At 41.0% G+C, this 16,441-nt stretch overlaps 2 protein-coding genes across 18 annotated transcripts in view; one reads left to right on the top strand and one right to left on the bottom strand.

Moving 5' to 3' along the window:
- The window catches only part of TMEM87A (transmembrane protein 87A), a 47,793-nt gene extending 38,176 nt beyond the window's left edge, over positions 1-9,617 (bottom strand). For 4 of the 15 annotated variants that reach the window (XR_010323107.1, XR_002787873.2, XM_064292116.1 and 1 more), the window contains exons 1-3: positions 9,295-9,611; positions 7,769-7,829; positions 2,018-2,103 (exon numbers count right to left, since the gene is read on the bottom strand). Coding sequence is in view for 11 of the 15 variants with exons in the window: in XM_064292116.1 (XP_064148186.1) it covers positions 2,018-2,103; positions 7,769-7,829; positions 9,295-9,438 (291 nt within the window). In the remaining 4 variants the exon portion in view is untranslated. Of the gene's footprint in view, positions 1-2,017; positions 2,104-7,399; positions 7,749-7,768; positions 7,830-9,294 lie in introns of those variants that run through there. The other 11 variants (XR_010323106.1, XR_002787872.2, XM_064292113.1 and 8 more) reach the window with 8 other exon arrangements.
- GANC (glucosidase alpha, neutral C) overlaps positions 9,504-16,441 on the top strand; it is a 69,431-nt gene continuing 62,493 nt past the window's right edge. For 2 of the 3 annotated variants that reach the window (XM_003418758.4, XM_010598369.3), the window contains exons 1-3: positions 9,504-10,492; positions 11,871-11,933; positions 14,001-14,109. In XM_003418758.4, the coding sequence (XP_003418806.2) occupies positions 10,464-10,492; positions 11,871-11,933; positions 14,001-14,109 (201 nt within the window). In that variant the 5' untranslated portion in view covers positions 9,504-10,463. Of the gene's footprint in view, positions 10,493-11,870; positions 11,934-14,000; positions 14,114-16,441 lie in introns of all 3 variants that reach the window. The other variant, XM_064292112.1, reaches the window with a different exon arrangement.

Below are 16,441 nucleotides of genomic sequence, written 5' to 3'. Positions count from 1 at the left end.
AATTAGACTCTAAAGTGCAGAATTTTAGCCTCAGGCTCACAGAGGGTAGTTCTACTACCAATTCTGGGTAGGCGGAAAATTGTCAAAGTACAAAAGGTTTGTCACTTTAAAATACATTTACAAGAGCTAGCTGACCAAATGAACACTATCCACAAAAAGATATATTCTTGCTCATAATGTAAAACACAGCACAACTGCTGATACTCTCAAAAAGCTCATCCATTTCTATGGTTCCAGTTCTGTAATTTTCCTCCCCTAAAAAGCTCATCCATTTCTATGGTTCCAGTCCTGTAATTTTCCTCCCCTAAAAAGCTCATCCATTTCTGTGGTTTTGTTCTGTAATTTTCCTCCCCTGCCTGCATCACTAATCCTGCCCTCTGTCTAAGCTCCAACCTGTCTCCTTGTTGTTTCCATACTTCCGCCCTGTGGCAATCTGACATCCTTTTTACATTCTTAGCTTGCACCGCTGAGACAGGATCTGCTAAGCTCGCGACCATTTTATAACAAATTCCGAATATACGAAGTTTGCATTGTAAATTCAATTAGCAATCAATGAACAGAAAAATATTTCAAACCATATTCTGGAGATGTCATCATTTCCCTCTAAATTCTTCAGTCCTTCCCTTCCTATCAATCCTATCTAATGTTACGTAACAAAAGCAAAAAACCAACCCGATACCACAGAAAAATAATATAAAATCTTAATACTAGGCAGAGGTTCAAAATGCTTAGGTTGTCAACTCTACAGACAGGGACTGGCCTAGACTGTAAGACAGACAATGATTTTGGTGAGGAGTGAACTTTGCAGCTCAAGTAGGCGACACATGAGACTACGCAGGGGACTCCTGTCTGGTGGCGAGACGAGAAGGCAGAGGGGGACAGGAGCTGGCTGAATGGACACGGAGAATACAGGGTGGAAAGGAGGAATGTGCTGTCTCATTAAGGGGAGAGTAGCTGGGAGTGCACAGTGGGGTGTGTATGGCTGTTTGTATGAGAGACTGACTTGATTTGTAAACTTTCACCTAAAGCACAATAAATAAATTAAAAAAAAAAAAAATCACTTACGTTGTAAAAAACTGAGATGGTGGAGGGTGAGCATTTTTTAAAGACCAGTCAAATTATCTTTGGAAAGAAACCCCCAGAATAGAAGGGGAATCTTTAAAAAATAAAGAAATGATGCAAAAACAGGAGGCTGGGAACAGAATGGAAGAGGCCTGAAAAATCCATCTTTGAGCGATACTATTTTCAATGCTGAAGTGTAACGTAGTAGACATCAATTCTCAAAGGATGGTCCATGGACACTCGGAGGTCCCTGAGATCCTTTCTCGAGAGGTCAAAATTATCTCATAGTAAGATGTGATTTGCCTTGCACTGATGATGCAAAGACAATGGTGGGTAAAAATGCTGCCCCTCATCAGGAACCAGGACTGTGACACCCATCTGTAGTCACTGTAGTCTTCATAGTCACAAATTCTCAATTTAAAAAAATGCCAATTTTACCTAAGAGCATCCTTGATGAAAATTCCATTAAAAAAAAACTTGTTGCCATCAATTCTGACTCATAGCGACCCTACAGACAGAACAGAACTGCCTCAAAGGGTTTCCAAGGAGCAGCTGGTGAATTCAAACTGTTGACCTTTTGGTTAGTAGCCAAGCTCTTAACCATTGTGCTACCAGGGCTCCTCCTTGAAGAAGCAGTAAAAATTATTCATTACGATTAAATCTGGACACGCCTTTTTTAATATTCAGCATTTTTTCAGTTTTATTTTCTAATTCAGTAACCCACATAAACAATAGTTCTTTGGAGACCTCGATAATTTTTAAGAATGTTTAGGGGTTTTGATACCAAAAAGCTTGAGAGCTGCTGATACAGGAGGTCCGGAAATTGGGAGGCATGGATTCTGATTTCAGCTCTGCCCCCCAGAGCTATATGACACTTTTTTCTCTATAAAATTAAGAGGTTAGGACCAGATGATTTCTAAGGTCTAAGAAAACTCTGTAATTCTATCATCATTACCTTAAAGTTGAAAATTTCATTGTAACAGTCAGCACTTTTCAGATACCAGGTTACATTCAAAGACAGATCACAAGGTTCTCCATCAACTATAAAAGAAGAAATGTTTGTAAATAAAAGATGATTCACAAACTAGGCACTTTTCCTGCCTCAAACTGAGAGACTCAAAAACCATTCCTTCTGCAAACATAGGTAATAACATAAAGAGAGCTGAATATTCTTCAGATAAAAGTTTTGTTGTTCATAGAAAGAAATAGCAGTTAAACAGTTTTTACGCTTAACTGATCTATTTTTATGCCTTAAAACCTCCATTTCTGATTCTGTACTGAAAAAAACCTGAAGTAATAAAGCACCCCTAAATTAAAGTACATCCTCTATTACCATTTTGAGACATTTACTGAGCAGAGCACTTAAGTGTACAAAACTACACGACACTTTGTTACAACGAAGAGGGTACTGGGCGGACAAACCACGAGAGACCCTTAAAGAGCCACACTCCAGCTGGAGAAGCTGGGAGTAACAACATTAGGAATGTCACAAGGCAGTGCTCACATGGCTGATAAACAGGCGTGGAAATAATGTTTACCGAGGAAAAAAGTCATGTCATGGACCTTGAAAGGTAGCAAGACTGGACAGGAAGAACAAGGAACAGAAAGCAAACCTGGCTGGCAAATATGCAGGAGCAAGAACAGCAAGGATAAAGAGTATTAGATTTTTCAAAGCCTACCTTAAGAAAAGCCTCAAGGAACCTGCATGAAATCCTGGAACCCTCATATAATTCATGAAACATAGTTTAGAACACAATATTCTAGGTTGACAACCAGCGTCACAAAACAGTAATATGTACTAACCGGTTAATGAGAAACTAGTTCCCCTATAAACCTTCATCTGAAGTACAAGAAAAAGAAAGAACACGATATTCTAGCACACAAAGGCCCTAGATTCTGTCTCTATGGCTACTTAGCTGTATCATCAGGGAAAGTCAGTATTCCCTTTTATCTCCACTTTCAACTACTAAAGGGAAAATACACTGGAGACTATCTACTTTATGCAAATATGACAAAGTAAACATGACTGCATACAGGAACCTCCTTTCAGTTCCTAACAAGAGGTATACCTGATGATAAACTTCCCCCTTCAGGGTTGCTGAGTCAGAATCAACTCGACGGCATTGGGTTATGGGTTTTCTTTAAATTGTTTCATAAAACTAGTAAATAACCAACACATTTTTACAAGACTCTTAAAATACATAAAAATCTCACATGTTGAACAGAATCAATAGAAATGGATAAATATATATTGCAATCTTGCTATGAACTATTCCGAAAACCACCTACAGAGACCGAATAATCAAAAGCCAGTGAGAAAATGTTCCCTTAACGGGGGTCTGTAAGGAAGCTTAGCTGCAAGCTTATTACTAATTCTGTTAAAGATAACATTTACAACTGTGAATCGATGGTTTTAAGTGACAATGAAAATGGCCCTGCCTATTCAAAGGAAAGGTCCCTGGCTAGTGCAAATGGTCTGCACTCAACTACTAACCTAAAGGTTGGCAGTTAGGACTCGTCCAGTGATGCCACTTGAGAAAAGCCTGGCAATCTGCTTCCAAAAAGATTACAACCAAGACAACTCTATGGTGCAGTTCTATTCTGTAACACATGGGGTTGCTATGAGTCAAAACTGACTTGATGGCAACTGGTCTTTTTGTTTACTCGATGAAAAGATACATACCATACCCAAAACACTATGAAATCAGAAACAACTAGCAAATACAAGAAAGTACAAAAATAACAAAGAGAAAGACCATGTAAACTTTAAGGAGCCTCAAATCCTCCAAAAAAATGAAAAGCTGACACTTCAAGATATGCAGCTTGTATAACTTAGAGAAACATTCATTGAATCAAAACACTGTACATAATAAGAGGATAGAATGAAAAACAGGTTTACCCGCCGAGCAGGCTAGTCCAAAAGACAAAATCCTGCTATCCCTGAAAGCTACCCATATCCAGTATATTGACATCATGAAAAAGACCAGTATGTCCGAGTAGATGTGATTTAAAACAAATCTGAGTCATTTCAGGAGATTACATTTTCACGGATGTAGTATGGTCTTTTTAGAAGTCCTACCTGCCCTCTTCACTCTCACTAGACTGTAAGCTTAATGAGAGGAGGGACCTTTTCAGTCACTTCCCTGGTGTCTAAACCAGTACCTGGCACACAGCAGATAATAATGACTACTTATACGTGATTAAAAGAGTAAAATCATCCAGCTGTGACTCACAACTTTGTGCTTTTATGGAGAGAAGCACACAGGGACCGTTTGGATTTTTATCCCTGATGGTTAAGTAGACTGCCCATGACCATTCATTCTCTAAAACAAAAACAGTTTCTCAAATAAAAAAAAGCAGCTTTTCTTTAATACACAATGGGATAATTTAGACTCAAACACACTGGTTTCCCCTGGACAGAAGGGTTTTGTTCTACATAATCCCTCTTTCCTGATAATATCTTTGAGCTTCCTCTTCAACAGATCCAGGGGGTAAAGTACTTCTTTTGTAAATCAAAGACTTACTGAATATATTCATTCACAGCCAATGGCCTGACAAAGTTAGGTCATGTGTTCAGCAAACATCTGACAAGCAGACAAAAGTAAAACTGGGGACATCTCTATATTAAGAACAGCTTAAAAACCACGCAGGCAATCAACTCACATATTTAATTTAAAAAAATTTTTTTTTCTTTTTTTTTTTTAATTCAACTGAGATGTGACAGAGTGAATGACTATAAACATCAAAAAACAAGAAAAAAGAAAGTTCACACAAGTATTCCGTAGACCATTCAGTGAAAGGATCTTAGTTATACCAAAAAAAAAAAAAAAAAAAGTGATAAAATACACCCGGATTGTGCTGGACCATGAAATTCCAGAACTTAAAGTATGTTGACAGCAAAAAGGAATCTGACAAAACCCCACACTCTTTCATGATAAAAACACTCAACAAACTAAGAACAGAAGGGAAATTCCTCAATATGGTAAAGGGCATTTATAAAAAAAAAAAAAAAAAACACGGCTAACATTATACTAAGGAGGCCTGGTGGGGCAACGGTTAAGGGATCGACTGATAACCAAAAGGTTGAGGGTCTGAATCCACCCAGCAGCTCCTGGCGATCTGTTCCTGAAAAGATTTCAGTCTAGGAAAACCCTATGGGGCCGTTTTCCTCTGGGACATGAGGTCAGTAAGAGTCAGAATCAACTCGGCAGCCGTTACCTTCATACTCAGTGGAGAAAGGCTGAGAGCTTTCCCCTTAGGGTCAGGAACAAGACAGAGATGCCACCCCCCCCCCCAGCCCCACCACTGCTGTTCAATATCGCACTACAAGTCTTACACCCAGTGCTGTCAAGTCAATTCCGACTCATAGCAACCCTAGAAGTCCTAGGCAGAGCAATTTAGGCAAGAAAAAGATGTAAAAGGCATCCAAACCAGGAAGGAATAAACAAAACTATCTTTATTCGAAGAGGACATAATCCTACATAAAAAAATCCCAAAGAATCCACAAGAAAGCTACTAGAGCTAATAAGTGAATTCAGCAAAGCTGCAGGGTTCAAAACCAACACACAAAAATCAGCTGGGTTTCTAAACACCAGCAATGAGCAATCTAAAAAGGAAACTAAGAAAACAATTCCATTGTAACAGTATTTAAAAGAATAAAATACACAGGAATAAATTCAGCCAGGGAGGTGAAAAGCTTGTACACTGAAAACTATAAAACATTACTGAAAGAAATTAAAGAAGATCTAAATAAATGGAAAGACATTCTGAGTTCACGGATTATAAGATTTAAGTGTTAAGATGTCGATACTAATCAAAGTGAACTATAGATTTGATGTAATTACTATCAAAATTCCAAAAGTCTTCTTTGCAGAAATCAAAAAGCCAATCTCCAAATTTATATGGAATTGTAAGGGGTCCCAAACAGCCAAAGCAATCTTGAACAAGGACAAAGTAGGAGAACTCACACTTCCAAATTTCAAAATATACTACATAAAGCTATAATCATCAAAACAGTCTAATCCTGGTATAGTAATAGACACGCTGGCCAACAGACTAGAACTGAAGAGTCCAGAAATAAATCTGTACACCTACGGCCAGCTGATTTTCCACAAGGATATTAAGTCCATCAACGGGGAAAGAATAGTCTCTTCAAAAAATGGTGTCAGGAAAACTGGATGTCCACGTGCAAACAAATGAAGTTAGACTCACATCTCATACCATATATGAAAATTAACTCAAAACAGATCAAAGACCCGTATGTCAGAATTAGAACTATAAAACTTAGGGAAAAAAAGGCGTAAGGGCAATGGTTCAAGACCCAGTGTCAACAATGGATTCGCGGATATGACACCAAAATCATAAGCAACAAAAGACAGAACAGAGAAATGGGATTTCCTCAAAATTAAAAACCTTTTTGTGCACCAAAGAACTTTATCAGCAAAGTGAAAAGACAACCTATAGACGGGAGAAATATTTGGGAACCATGTATCTGTTAAGATTTTAATATCTAGATTTAAGAAAAAAAACAACAAAAAGAAAAGCCAATCAAAAATGGGCAAAGGACTCGAACATTTAACCAAAGAAGATACACAAAAGGTCAGTCAAAAACCAAACCAAATCCACGGCCACCAAGTCGATTCCGACTCACAGCAACCCTGTAGGAAGAGCAGAATTGCCCCACGGGGTTTCTGAGGCTGTAAATCTTTGTGGAAGCGAATGCCACATCTTCCCCCCACAGACCAGCTGGGGAGTCCGAACCGCTGACCGTTTGGTTAGCAGCAGAGCACTTAACCACTGCACCACCAGGGCTCCTCCATTAGTCATTAGGGAAATGCAAATCAAAATCACAATAAGATACCACCTCACCCCCACTAGGATGGCTATTATCAGAAAAAAGGAAAATAACACGCGTTGGAGAGAATGTGAAGAAACTGGAACCCTCAACCACTGCTGCTGGGATTGTAAAATGGTGCAGCCACTATGGGAAAGTTTGGCAGTACCTCAAAAAGTTGAACATAAAGTTACTTTATGACCCAGAAATTCAATGTCTAGTTATATACCCAAAAGAACTGAAAGCAAGAATGTAAATAGACAGTTGTACACCAATATTTATTACAGCACTATTCACAATAGCTAAAAGGTAAAAACAACCCAAGTGTCCATCAACACGTGAATGAATAAATAAAATGTGGTATATACACACAACAGAATATCATTCAACCAAAAAGAGAAACGAAGTTCAGATACACACTGAAACATGCATGAACCTTGAAAACAGGATGCTGAGTGAAATGAGTCAGACACAAAAGGACAAATACTGCATGATCCTACTTACGTGAAATATCTACAATGGGCAAATGCATAGAGACCAAAGTTCATTCGTGGTTGCTTGATACACGTAGGAGGGGGTTGTGGGGAGGAGGTTATTGCTTAAGTGGTACAGAGTTTTTGTTAAGGGTGATGAAAAAATTTGGAAATGGATATTGGTGCTTGTTGAACAATATGGCAAATGTAGCCAATGTCACTGAATTATACACATAAAAATGGTTGAAATGTTTTGTTAATATGTTTCACAATTAAAATTTTAAAAATTAAAAAATATATATGCTGACAGTAGTCCATTAGATGCAGAAAACAAGTAATTTAGATGTTTAAAGATCCCTCAAGAACTTGAATAAAAACTTCATGAAATTCAAAAGCTCACATTTCAGGAAGATAGTGGTATTTCTGAAGAGGATTTTTCCAAAACTAAAATAATTCTTCCCCTGCAAAGACAGAAAAAGATAATTAGCATCAGCCATTTAACTCTCAAGACAGAATACAGCTGGTAGGAAAACCTAAATTTATAAAATATTCAAATTCGTTTTCTTAACAACAACAACAAAAAGATATCAATCAACAGCTCTCCTTTTGGTGAAATGCAACCAGATCCAATCTGCAGGACACTGCCCCTTGGTGCAGAGACATGATTTTTTCCCACAGGTAAGGACTTAAAATATAGGCTACCCAACTTAATTTAAATCTTTACAGGGGGGTACCTCTTAATCAGCTCATGCCCTTTACTCACTAATCACTGCCTAGAATAACCAATCATTTTTTCAAATGAAGTATTCTATGAGCAGATAGCCAGAGTTGCATGTTTAAGTCTCAAAAGACTTAACTATTAACCGTTTCAATAACAAAAAGTAAAAACCTAACACTGAAAACCTGATGAATGTCACCAGATGAGCAAAGCCTATAAAGCTTGTCAAATAAACGTACAATGAGATGTGGATATTTCAATCAGTGCACAGAGCAGAATGAAACAAAAAAGCCAACATGTTTTCGTAGGACTAATGTTTGTTGGAACCCTGGTGGCCCAGGGGTTAAGAGCTACAGCTGCTAACCAAAAGGTCAGCAGTTCAATTCCACCAGGTGCTCCTTGGAAATTCCATCAGGCGCTCCTTGGAAACCGTATAGGGCAGTTCTACCCTGTCCTATAGGGTCACTAGGAGTCGGAATCGACTCGCAGGCAACGGGTTTTTAACGGGCAATGCTTTTCACAATTTCCTGCCTGCAATCTGGTTCTTGCCTATACCTCTATACCTACAACGGGACTACAGCTCTTATTCAAATGAAATTTAAAAAGGGAGAAGGGGACAAAGACAATCTAGCCAGTAAATTGTCTAAAATAAAGACAAGGCTTACCACATTAAATTTTAGAATGTTATTTCTTCCATTTTGACTCGTTCAAATACGTTCAAAAACATGTATAAGATGTCCATGCATCCGAATTACACAGGAAAGCTTAGAATAACCCTTTCAAAGCGTAAATGAGCTCAAACAATTTCGTACACAGGATTACCAGAAAAGAAAATGCCTACCTACATATCCCTCTCCTCCAACCCGGAGTCAATGCAGTCTGCGAAACTTCAGCTGTCAGAAACCACTCTCCGACTACACTCTAAGTTTACATGTCCCAAGTCCGGCGGTGAGTTCTCTTTACTTTCCTGATAAGAAACCGCTTCACCACTCCCTCCCGCTCCTGAAGCGGCCCTGACATTGCGCCCATTCTACCCAAATAAGCGCCCTGCTTTCCGCTCCAGGGAAGTTGGTCCCTGTTGGCCAGCGACACATGATGGGAATCGCTTTGGAAAGCGGACTTTTGCAGAACCTTCCTGGACCCCTTAGGCCACCGTAGCCCCACCCCCTGTTCCTCTGTGTTCACTCACTACTGAAGTGAACACTCACCGACGGTATTGGAATGTGCCACTTGGATCGGTCGGCAGCAGCTACGGGTGTCGGTCCTACACCGAAAAATGACAATGGAGACAGCTGAGGCCCCAGAAGAAGAAGAATGACAGGCAACCCCTGAAGCCACGCAGCCGCCGCCATCTTCACAACCGTGGAGTGTCTATCGAAAGCATTTCACCTTCTTCCGGTCCGTCCTCCCTCTTCCGGCTCTGCTCTGGGGGCGGGACCATCCGGGCTCTCGAAACCTCGCGGGGTTTGTTTGTTTTGCAATCCGGTGGCTCCTCCCCCGGAGAGTCGTCACTGCTCCGCGTGAGCGCGTGCACTCCTGCCGTAACGTGGTCACCTCGGAGTGTTAGGTTGCTCTCTGAAAGCCACGCGCGCTGCTCTCCTCTGTCAGCCCTTAAAGGGCGTGGGGGCCAGGCAGGCACACTGTGCAGCGTTTGGCTCCGCCCTGGCGCTCGCCGCAGCCCCTGCTCCCCTCGAGACGCCCGGGGCAGGGGTCTGGGAGAGCCCTAAGTCTGGCTGCCTGAGTGGCGTCGGGAAGTGAGCTTCAGAAGTCTTTAAGCAAAGGCCGAAATTTGGCAGGGGTGGAGTATAAGCGATTCCTGCACTGATAGGTGTAATACATGATCTTTAAAAGCCCCTTCTAGACCTGAAAAGTACAGGAGAGCTTAGCCGGAGAGCATCAGACCCGGCCGGCACAACCTCGGTGGAAACGAAAACCCGGGAGGGAGCCTTTTTCCTCCCTCTGTGGCATTGCCGCTGTAGGGAAAGCTGCGGAAGCTTCGCCCAACTCTCCGCCACTCCTAGTTCTCACGCTCGATTTCTATCCGCTGGGGCGCACTGCGCCCACGCCCCCTCGGCTGCAAAGACGGGTTGGGTTCTGAGACAACGTGATGATAGCACGCTTCCTCATCAGATGCACATAAAAAAAAAAAAAATCGCCACATAAATCCCTGTAGAAAGGTTAGTTCGGGCCTCTAAGCCTCAAGAGTAGAGGCAAGATTCGTCTCCTTGAGGACCTGGAGGGCGATTCCATTTCCAGAAACTTGCCGGTGGTGAAGTATATATATCGGTTGCAATTTAAAAAGACGGCCAGTTGGCGCTTTAAGGAGATCGCTTTGGCCTGAGAACAGGGAGCCAGGTATCGGAGCTACTGGGGAGCCATGGAAGCAACCGAGAAAGAGGAAATCAGGTAACAGCCCAGTGCTGCTGCAGGGAGCGGCTTCAGAGCCCACGGAGGCAGGGGACACAGTACCTGAAAGCAGCAGCCTGGGTTTGAAGGTTTTACTGGGTCCACTTCTTTGCATGTTTTGTGTTTGCGCCGTTAATCTTTGTCGTTTTTTTCTTTTTTCTTTTCCAGTTCCCTACGGATTTAGTTGATTATTCATAGCTAGCCACTCATAAAACATTTTCAGGAGTGTTAAATAACATAGCGGTAGGAGAAATGTGATCCCATCTCTAACATGTGAATTCCAAGCTTCTTGTTTTCCGGGTTCAGCACTACCCACCTTTTCCTACATCCTGCCAGAGCGCATTCTTCAAACCCAGAAACACGAGACTGCAAGTTTCTTTAACTTTTGCACACTTGATTAAAAGGGACAGTGACATAGCTTAAGTCCAGTAAAGGTCTTGATTATTTCCATGATAAAGAATGTTTTAACGTGGCCAAGAGTGTCGGCTCGTTTTCATAATATTTAAGATTTGGGTTCAATTATAGCTTTTCTACAAAAAAAAAAAAAAAAAAATTTTTTTTTTTTTTTTACATAGTCATGGACATGCTGGATTCAGGTGTATTCAGCCACATCTCTGTATGAAAGCCATTTTTTTTTTAAGTTGCATATAGTTGTTAAATCAGATGAAGGCTAGACACATAAACTCAAGTAGCAATATACATACATCTTACATTTTATTCCAGAAGCCGCTCTTCTAGAAGCTTGGCTTTAAAAAAACCTTGGTCCCTATTTTGACAGTATCATCTTAAAAAGCAAAAGGTTTTCCTTTCACATCTGTTCCTATTATTCCAGCACCGGGAACATACATGCCACTGTAACAGCGTTTGTCAGGCTCTCTCTCACAGAGAGCGTGGGCACAGCTCTTTATTTCTCCCGGAGAGCCCAGAACTCAGTAAGAATATTCTCAAAAAAACTTTTTTTTTTTTAAGTAAATAATTAGGGGGATTTGTTTTTTTTTTTTTTTTTTTTTTACAACTTCAGATTTTAGTTTTACTTTTGAAGTCAAAAAGCCTTTAGCCTTTATTTTTAAAAGAAGCCTTCATTAAGTTGTAATTTTTTTAACCAAATTCACAAGATACAGTCTGTGGTCTTTTTCTGTTGCTTTCAGGGTTTTTTTTTTTTTTTTTCAGGGTAATCCCAGAACTTGGTGTTTGTTGTTTCCCTTGTGTGATTTATAAGAGGGTACTGTCAAGCAGCACACATGCTATCCTGTTAACGTTGTGGCTGCTACACAATTTTGCGTTGCAGAATAGACTCCAAAGGTTTATTTTCCATGTTTATACTTAAAGAAAGTGCAAAAATTGAAAAATAAGTTTCTTAAAGTATCTTTTTATTTAGTGTTGAAGATGAAGCTGTGGATAAAAACATTTTCAAAGAGTGCAGCAATATTGCTTTCTACAGGTAAGGAAAGAAAACATATTACCTAGATCAGAATGTTTCTGGCAGTATTTGAAAACTGAAACTTAGTAAACTTTTGAGAACTAATAGGCTTTCTAAGGAGAAGGGAAATGAGGAAATTTAATGATGAAAGCATTCATCAGAAATGGGACTTTCACTTTTAATTTCATATACTTCTGTATCATTTCAATTTTTCGATGAACAGGTATTTTATTTTAAAAGCCAAAATATTTTTAAATTTTATGTTTTTGAATAGGCGATACTTTTACATGGTTCAAAAATGAAATAATATGAAACGTTGATTCCGACTCAGAGGGACCCTATAGGACAGAGTAGAATTGCCTCATAGAGTTTCCAAGGAGCACCCGGTGGATTTGAAGTGCCAGCCTTTTGGTTAGCAGCTGTAGTTCTTAACTACTACGCCACCAGGGTTTCTATAAAAAGATATAGTACATTGATAAATGTTATTCCCGCCCCGTCCCATTTCACCCCATTCCGTATCTTGTCACTCTAAGTAACCAGATTTGTTAGCTTCTTATTTATCCTTACAGTTTCTTTTTTGTAAAAATATATTTTTGTATCTCCCACTTTTTTATATCAAGTAGCTTTCTATATATACAGTTGTGTACCTCTTTTTTTTTCTTCTACATAATTTACCTTGAAGACCCCTATATACAAGTACATGGAGAGCGTCCGTCCTCCTCCCTTTTCACAACTGTGTGGTATTCCATTGAGTAGATGTACTGTAATTTACTCAGTCCCTCCCCTGTTGCTAGACCCTTGGGTTGTTTTCATTCTTTTGCACCGCCATAACAAAGATCTGTGAATACGTCCTTGCCGACACATGCAGGTGCATCTACAGGACAGATTTCCAGGAGTGGGAGTACTGGGCCAAAGAATAACTGCATTTGAATTATTTCTTCAATGTTACTGGACTTTCTTCCATAGGAATTGTACTATTTTGTACTCTGTCACCACTGTATGACTGCCTGTTTCCTGAGAGCCTCACAATATTTTTTTTTAATATGTGTATATTTTAAAGTACTTTTATACCATCTGGAAAACTAAAATCATCGAAAATTGGGTTATGTATTATAACTTTCTAATTTATTCACTCTGCTGTGGAGGAAGAAAATCGTATTTTAATTCTGAACAGGTGCCTTAGAGGGAACTCTGTAGTGAATGCCTGGTCACCTTGTTAAGCCACTAGATTATATTGGATTTCTGCTAGAATATATTGAGTTTCTGTTAGTGCTCAAAAGAAGGAGGAATGTTAACAAGCCATAAATGTCATCTATGAAAATTGCCCCACCTTGTCAATAGACAAAATGTCATCCTAGAGCAGTGTTACATGGAATAATTTCGTTAGTACTTCCTTATTAGTACTAACTTTATTTTTGGAAAACCCACAGCTGTGGAGTCAATTCTGACTCATAGTGACCCTATAGGACAGAGTTGAACTGTCCCATAGGGTTTCCGAAGGCTTTTTATATCTTTATGAAGCAGGCTGCCACATCTTTCTCCTGCAGAGCCGCTCATGGGTTCCAACCGTTGACCTTCTGGTTAACAGCTGAGAGCTTTAACCACTGAGCAACCAGGGCTTCTACTCTAAAAATACTCCTATTAATACTTTATTAGAGTACTAGTAATGTCTGGCGGTGGTGGTTCAGTGGTAGAATTCTCCCCTTCCATGTAGGAGACCAGGGTTCAATTCCCGACCAATGCACCTCAAGCCCAGCCACCTCTTGTCTGTCAGTGGAGATTTGTATGTTGCTGTGATGCTGCCCAGGTTTCAACAGACTGACAGACTAGGAAGAAAGGCCTGGCGGTATACTTCAAAAAAATCAGCCAGTGAAAATCCTATGGATCTCAACGGTCCAATCCCATTGTGCATGGGGTTACTCTGAGTCCGGAGTGACTCGGCGGCAGCTGACAACAACAATAATGTCCGTGCCCAACTCACTTATTATTATGTTCAATTTTAATGTGAGTTCCACATGATAATACAGTCTTTTTGGATGCTGACAGTGGCAAATAGTTCTCAAGAGTCTGTACACTCCATACCTCTAGGCGTCAGAAACAATGGCTCTCCAAGAAGTCCCCCTATCGGGCGTCGCTAGACTCAGTCACAACAGGCAAAGACAGCACCAGCTTCCAAATCATCGATGAAGCAACTAAGGTGAGATGCGAGTGCTTTCTACAGATAATTATCTGTTCCTGTATTAATTTGGGTTGAAGTAAATTTGCACAAAAGTTAACAGAAGCTATGTATAGTTCAAAAATAAATCTTGTTAGAGAAGGAACATCTCTTCTATATCTACAGCGATACGACTTTAAGAATAATGTGAATATCAGCGTATAGATTGCCTGTGTATCAGACGCTTTCCTAGATGCTTCGCAAGTGTCATTTCCTTTAAATTAGTCTTCATAGTACACCGAAGGGGTGCATTGTATTAGCCCCAGTTTTCAAATGAGGAAAATGAAGTCTTTAAAGTCGCTTGGCCAGAGTCACACAGCTAGTAGCCAGGATTTTCTCCTCCGTCTGTCAGACTCTGTCAAACACTCATGCTCTTTCTGGCACTACTAATATACAGTTGAACATGCAGCCTGAGCAAAGGAGAGGTTGAGTTAATGTCTAAACCTCAAAATGTGACTGGGGCACGGAAGTAGGGGACAAGCCAAGGTACTGCGCAGCTGAAAATCTAAGTCACAAATGTTTCATCTCCTGAGCTGCTTGACCAGCAGGTCACCATAGTTGTTACCTGTTGAAAGGATTAAGTAATTTTTCTCACCTGTCAAGTCGTCACACTGCTTCACATGTGCCATACAGATGGGTCAGTAGTAGAAGTGCTGTGGGCTGGGCTAGGAGGTGTGACTGTGCATAGGTACCTTATGCTTTCAACTTGACCCATACCTCTGAACCCTCCCTCATCTTCTAAAGGCATCCTACGCTTCTAAGGCCTCTCAGACCAATCTGAATTAACCGGTAATTCAGGTTCCTGAAAGACATAGTTAAAGCCATGCTGCCTGGGTCTTCCGATGGTGGATAGCAGGTGCAGGAGCTGTCTAACAAATCTCAGTGCTGGGAAGCAGACTGCGAAGCAGTCCCCACTTCCACTGCAGAGCTTGGAGAGATCCCCTTGTGACTACCACTGCCATAACTCCCGCCCTGTATCTTTGTACAGAGGAGACTCATCAGAGAGGACAGGATGAAAACTCTCCCCTTCCCCAACTACAAAAACTAACTGCCCCACAACATCTTGGGGTTCTCTGTATTTGCACCGTCTTTAGTTTAGCAAGAGGTCCCACTTTTATTCCAAAACACAAGGAGCAACTGCAAAATGAGGAAGCACTCTTGTTTACAAAGTTTTAGAAATTTTAGCTGTTTAATAGACATTGCATCCTCTACTATAGCTTTCTTCCCCAAGTTCAAAATAGTGGCCAAAATAGTTCATCAAAGTTCTGTGTTTTCTATCCCCATTCTCTGTCCCCATCTTCTGATAACTTAAGGGCAACAGTACACTTAGTTTATCTCTCTTAGCTACATAGATGGAATGGTTAGCCTTTCTGAAAAATCTGGTGCCACAGCTTTTCATACCACCCGTATTTCTGGAGGAGTTTTCCCCTTTGCTTGGCATCTTTGATTCCTGTGAGTTCTCAGGTCATGGCATACTCAGAGTCATAGGTCCTCTACTGCTGACCCAGCTCTTACTACACATCCTTTTGTAGCCTAGTGTGATAGCTCTTCATGGGAAAAAATGGGGCGGCACTAATTTCTTTACTGGAGATCCACCTGCTGTCTTTGATGCATAAGCATATTGATTAACAGCCTGATACCCAGCCAGACGTTTCTACTGAGAGTCAACCAAGGCAACTGCCTCCAGGAAAGGCAGCAAGTCCACCATAGGCCTTCCAGAAGTCATTCGGGCTGCCACCAGATGTCGGGGACCTCTTGTCTCGTCTCATTTTCCTAGTCCATTGTGCCTAACCCCAGAGAGCTGTAGTTGTCTCATGGTCAGGGCAAGAACATGAGCACCTCTTTCCATCCTTGTGGAGACGCAGTATGTTAAGGACTTGAACAATCTGCTGCCGTGAGGTTATAGGCTGAGGAAGTAAATGCAGAAGCCCCTTGAACGCCAGGGGTGGGCCAAATTGAAGTTCTCGGTGCAGCTTGGTACCAGTGCAGTTAGTGGAGGACCCCCACAACCACGTGGCCTTTTGTAATACTCTAGACGAGGACAGTGAACGCCGTGCAGGTCAGATACCAGAGCCAGAGCCCAGCAGATCTGGATGCCGGCAAAGGAGCAGAAGCCACAGTCCAGGAGGACTCACAGGATCTCAACACAAGATCTTCAACTCAGAAGAGAGCTAAGGAGCCTGACAAACAAGGGCTGGTTACCCAGGATGTCAGCAACATAGCTCCCAAGGCTGCGAACCTTGAGGACTCCTCAGAACATACTCCCGGGTTCAGGTAATAGAAATATCAGGGTCTGTAACTCTCATCTCAGGCA

The sequence above is a fragment of the Loxodonta africana genome, chromosome 10 (genome assembly GCF_030014295.1).
Source record: "Loxodonta africana isolate mLoxAfr1 chromosome 10, mLoxAfr1.hap2, whole genome shotgun sequence".
Lineage (NCBI taxonomy): Eukaryota > Metazoa > Chordata > Mammalia > Proboscidea > Elephantidae > Loxodonta > Loxodonta africana.
Note: the sequence above shows the minus strand (reverse complement) of the source record. Positions and strands in the feature narration are given on the sequence as shown.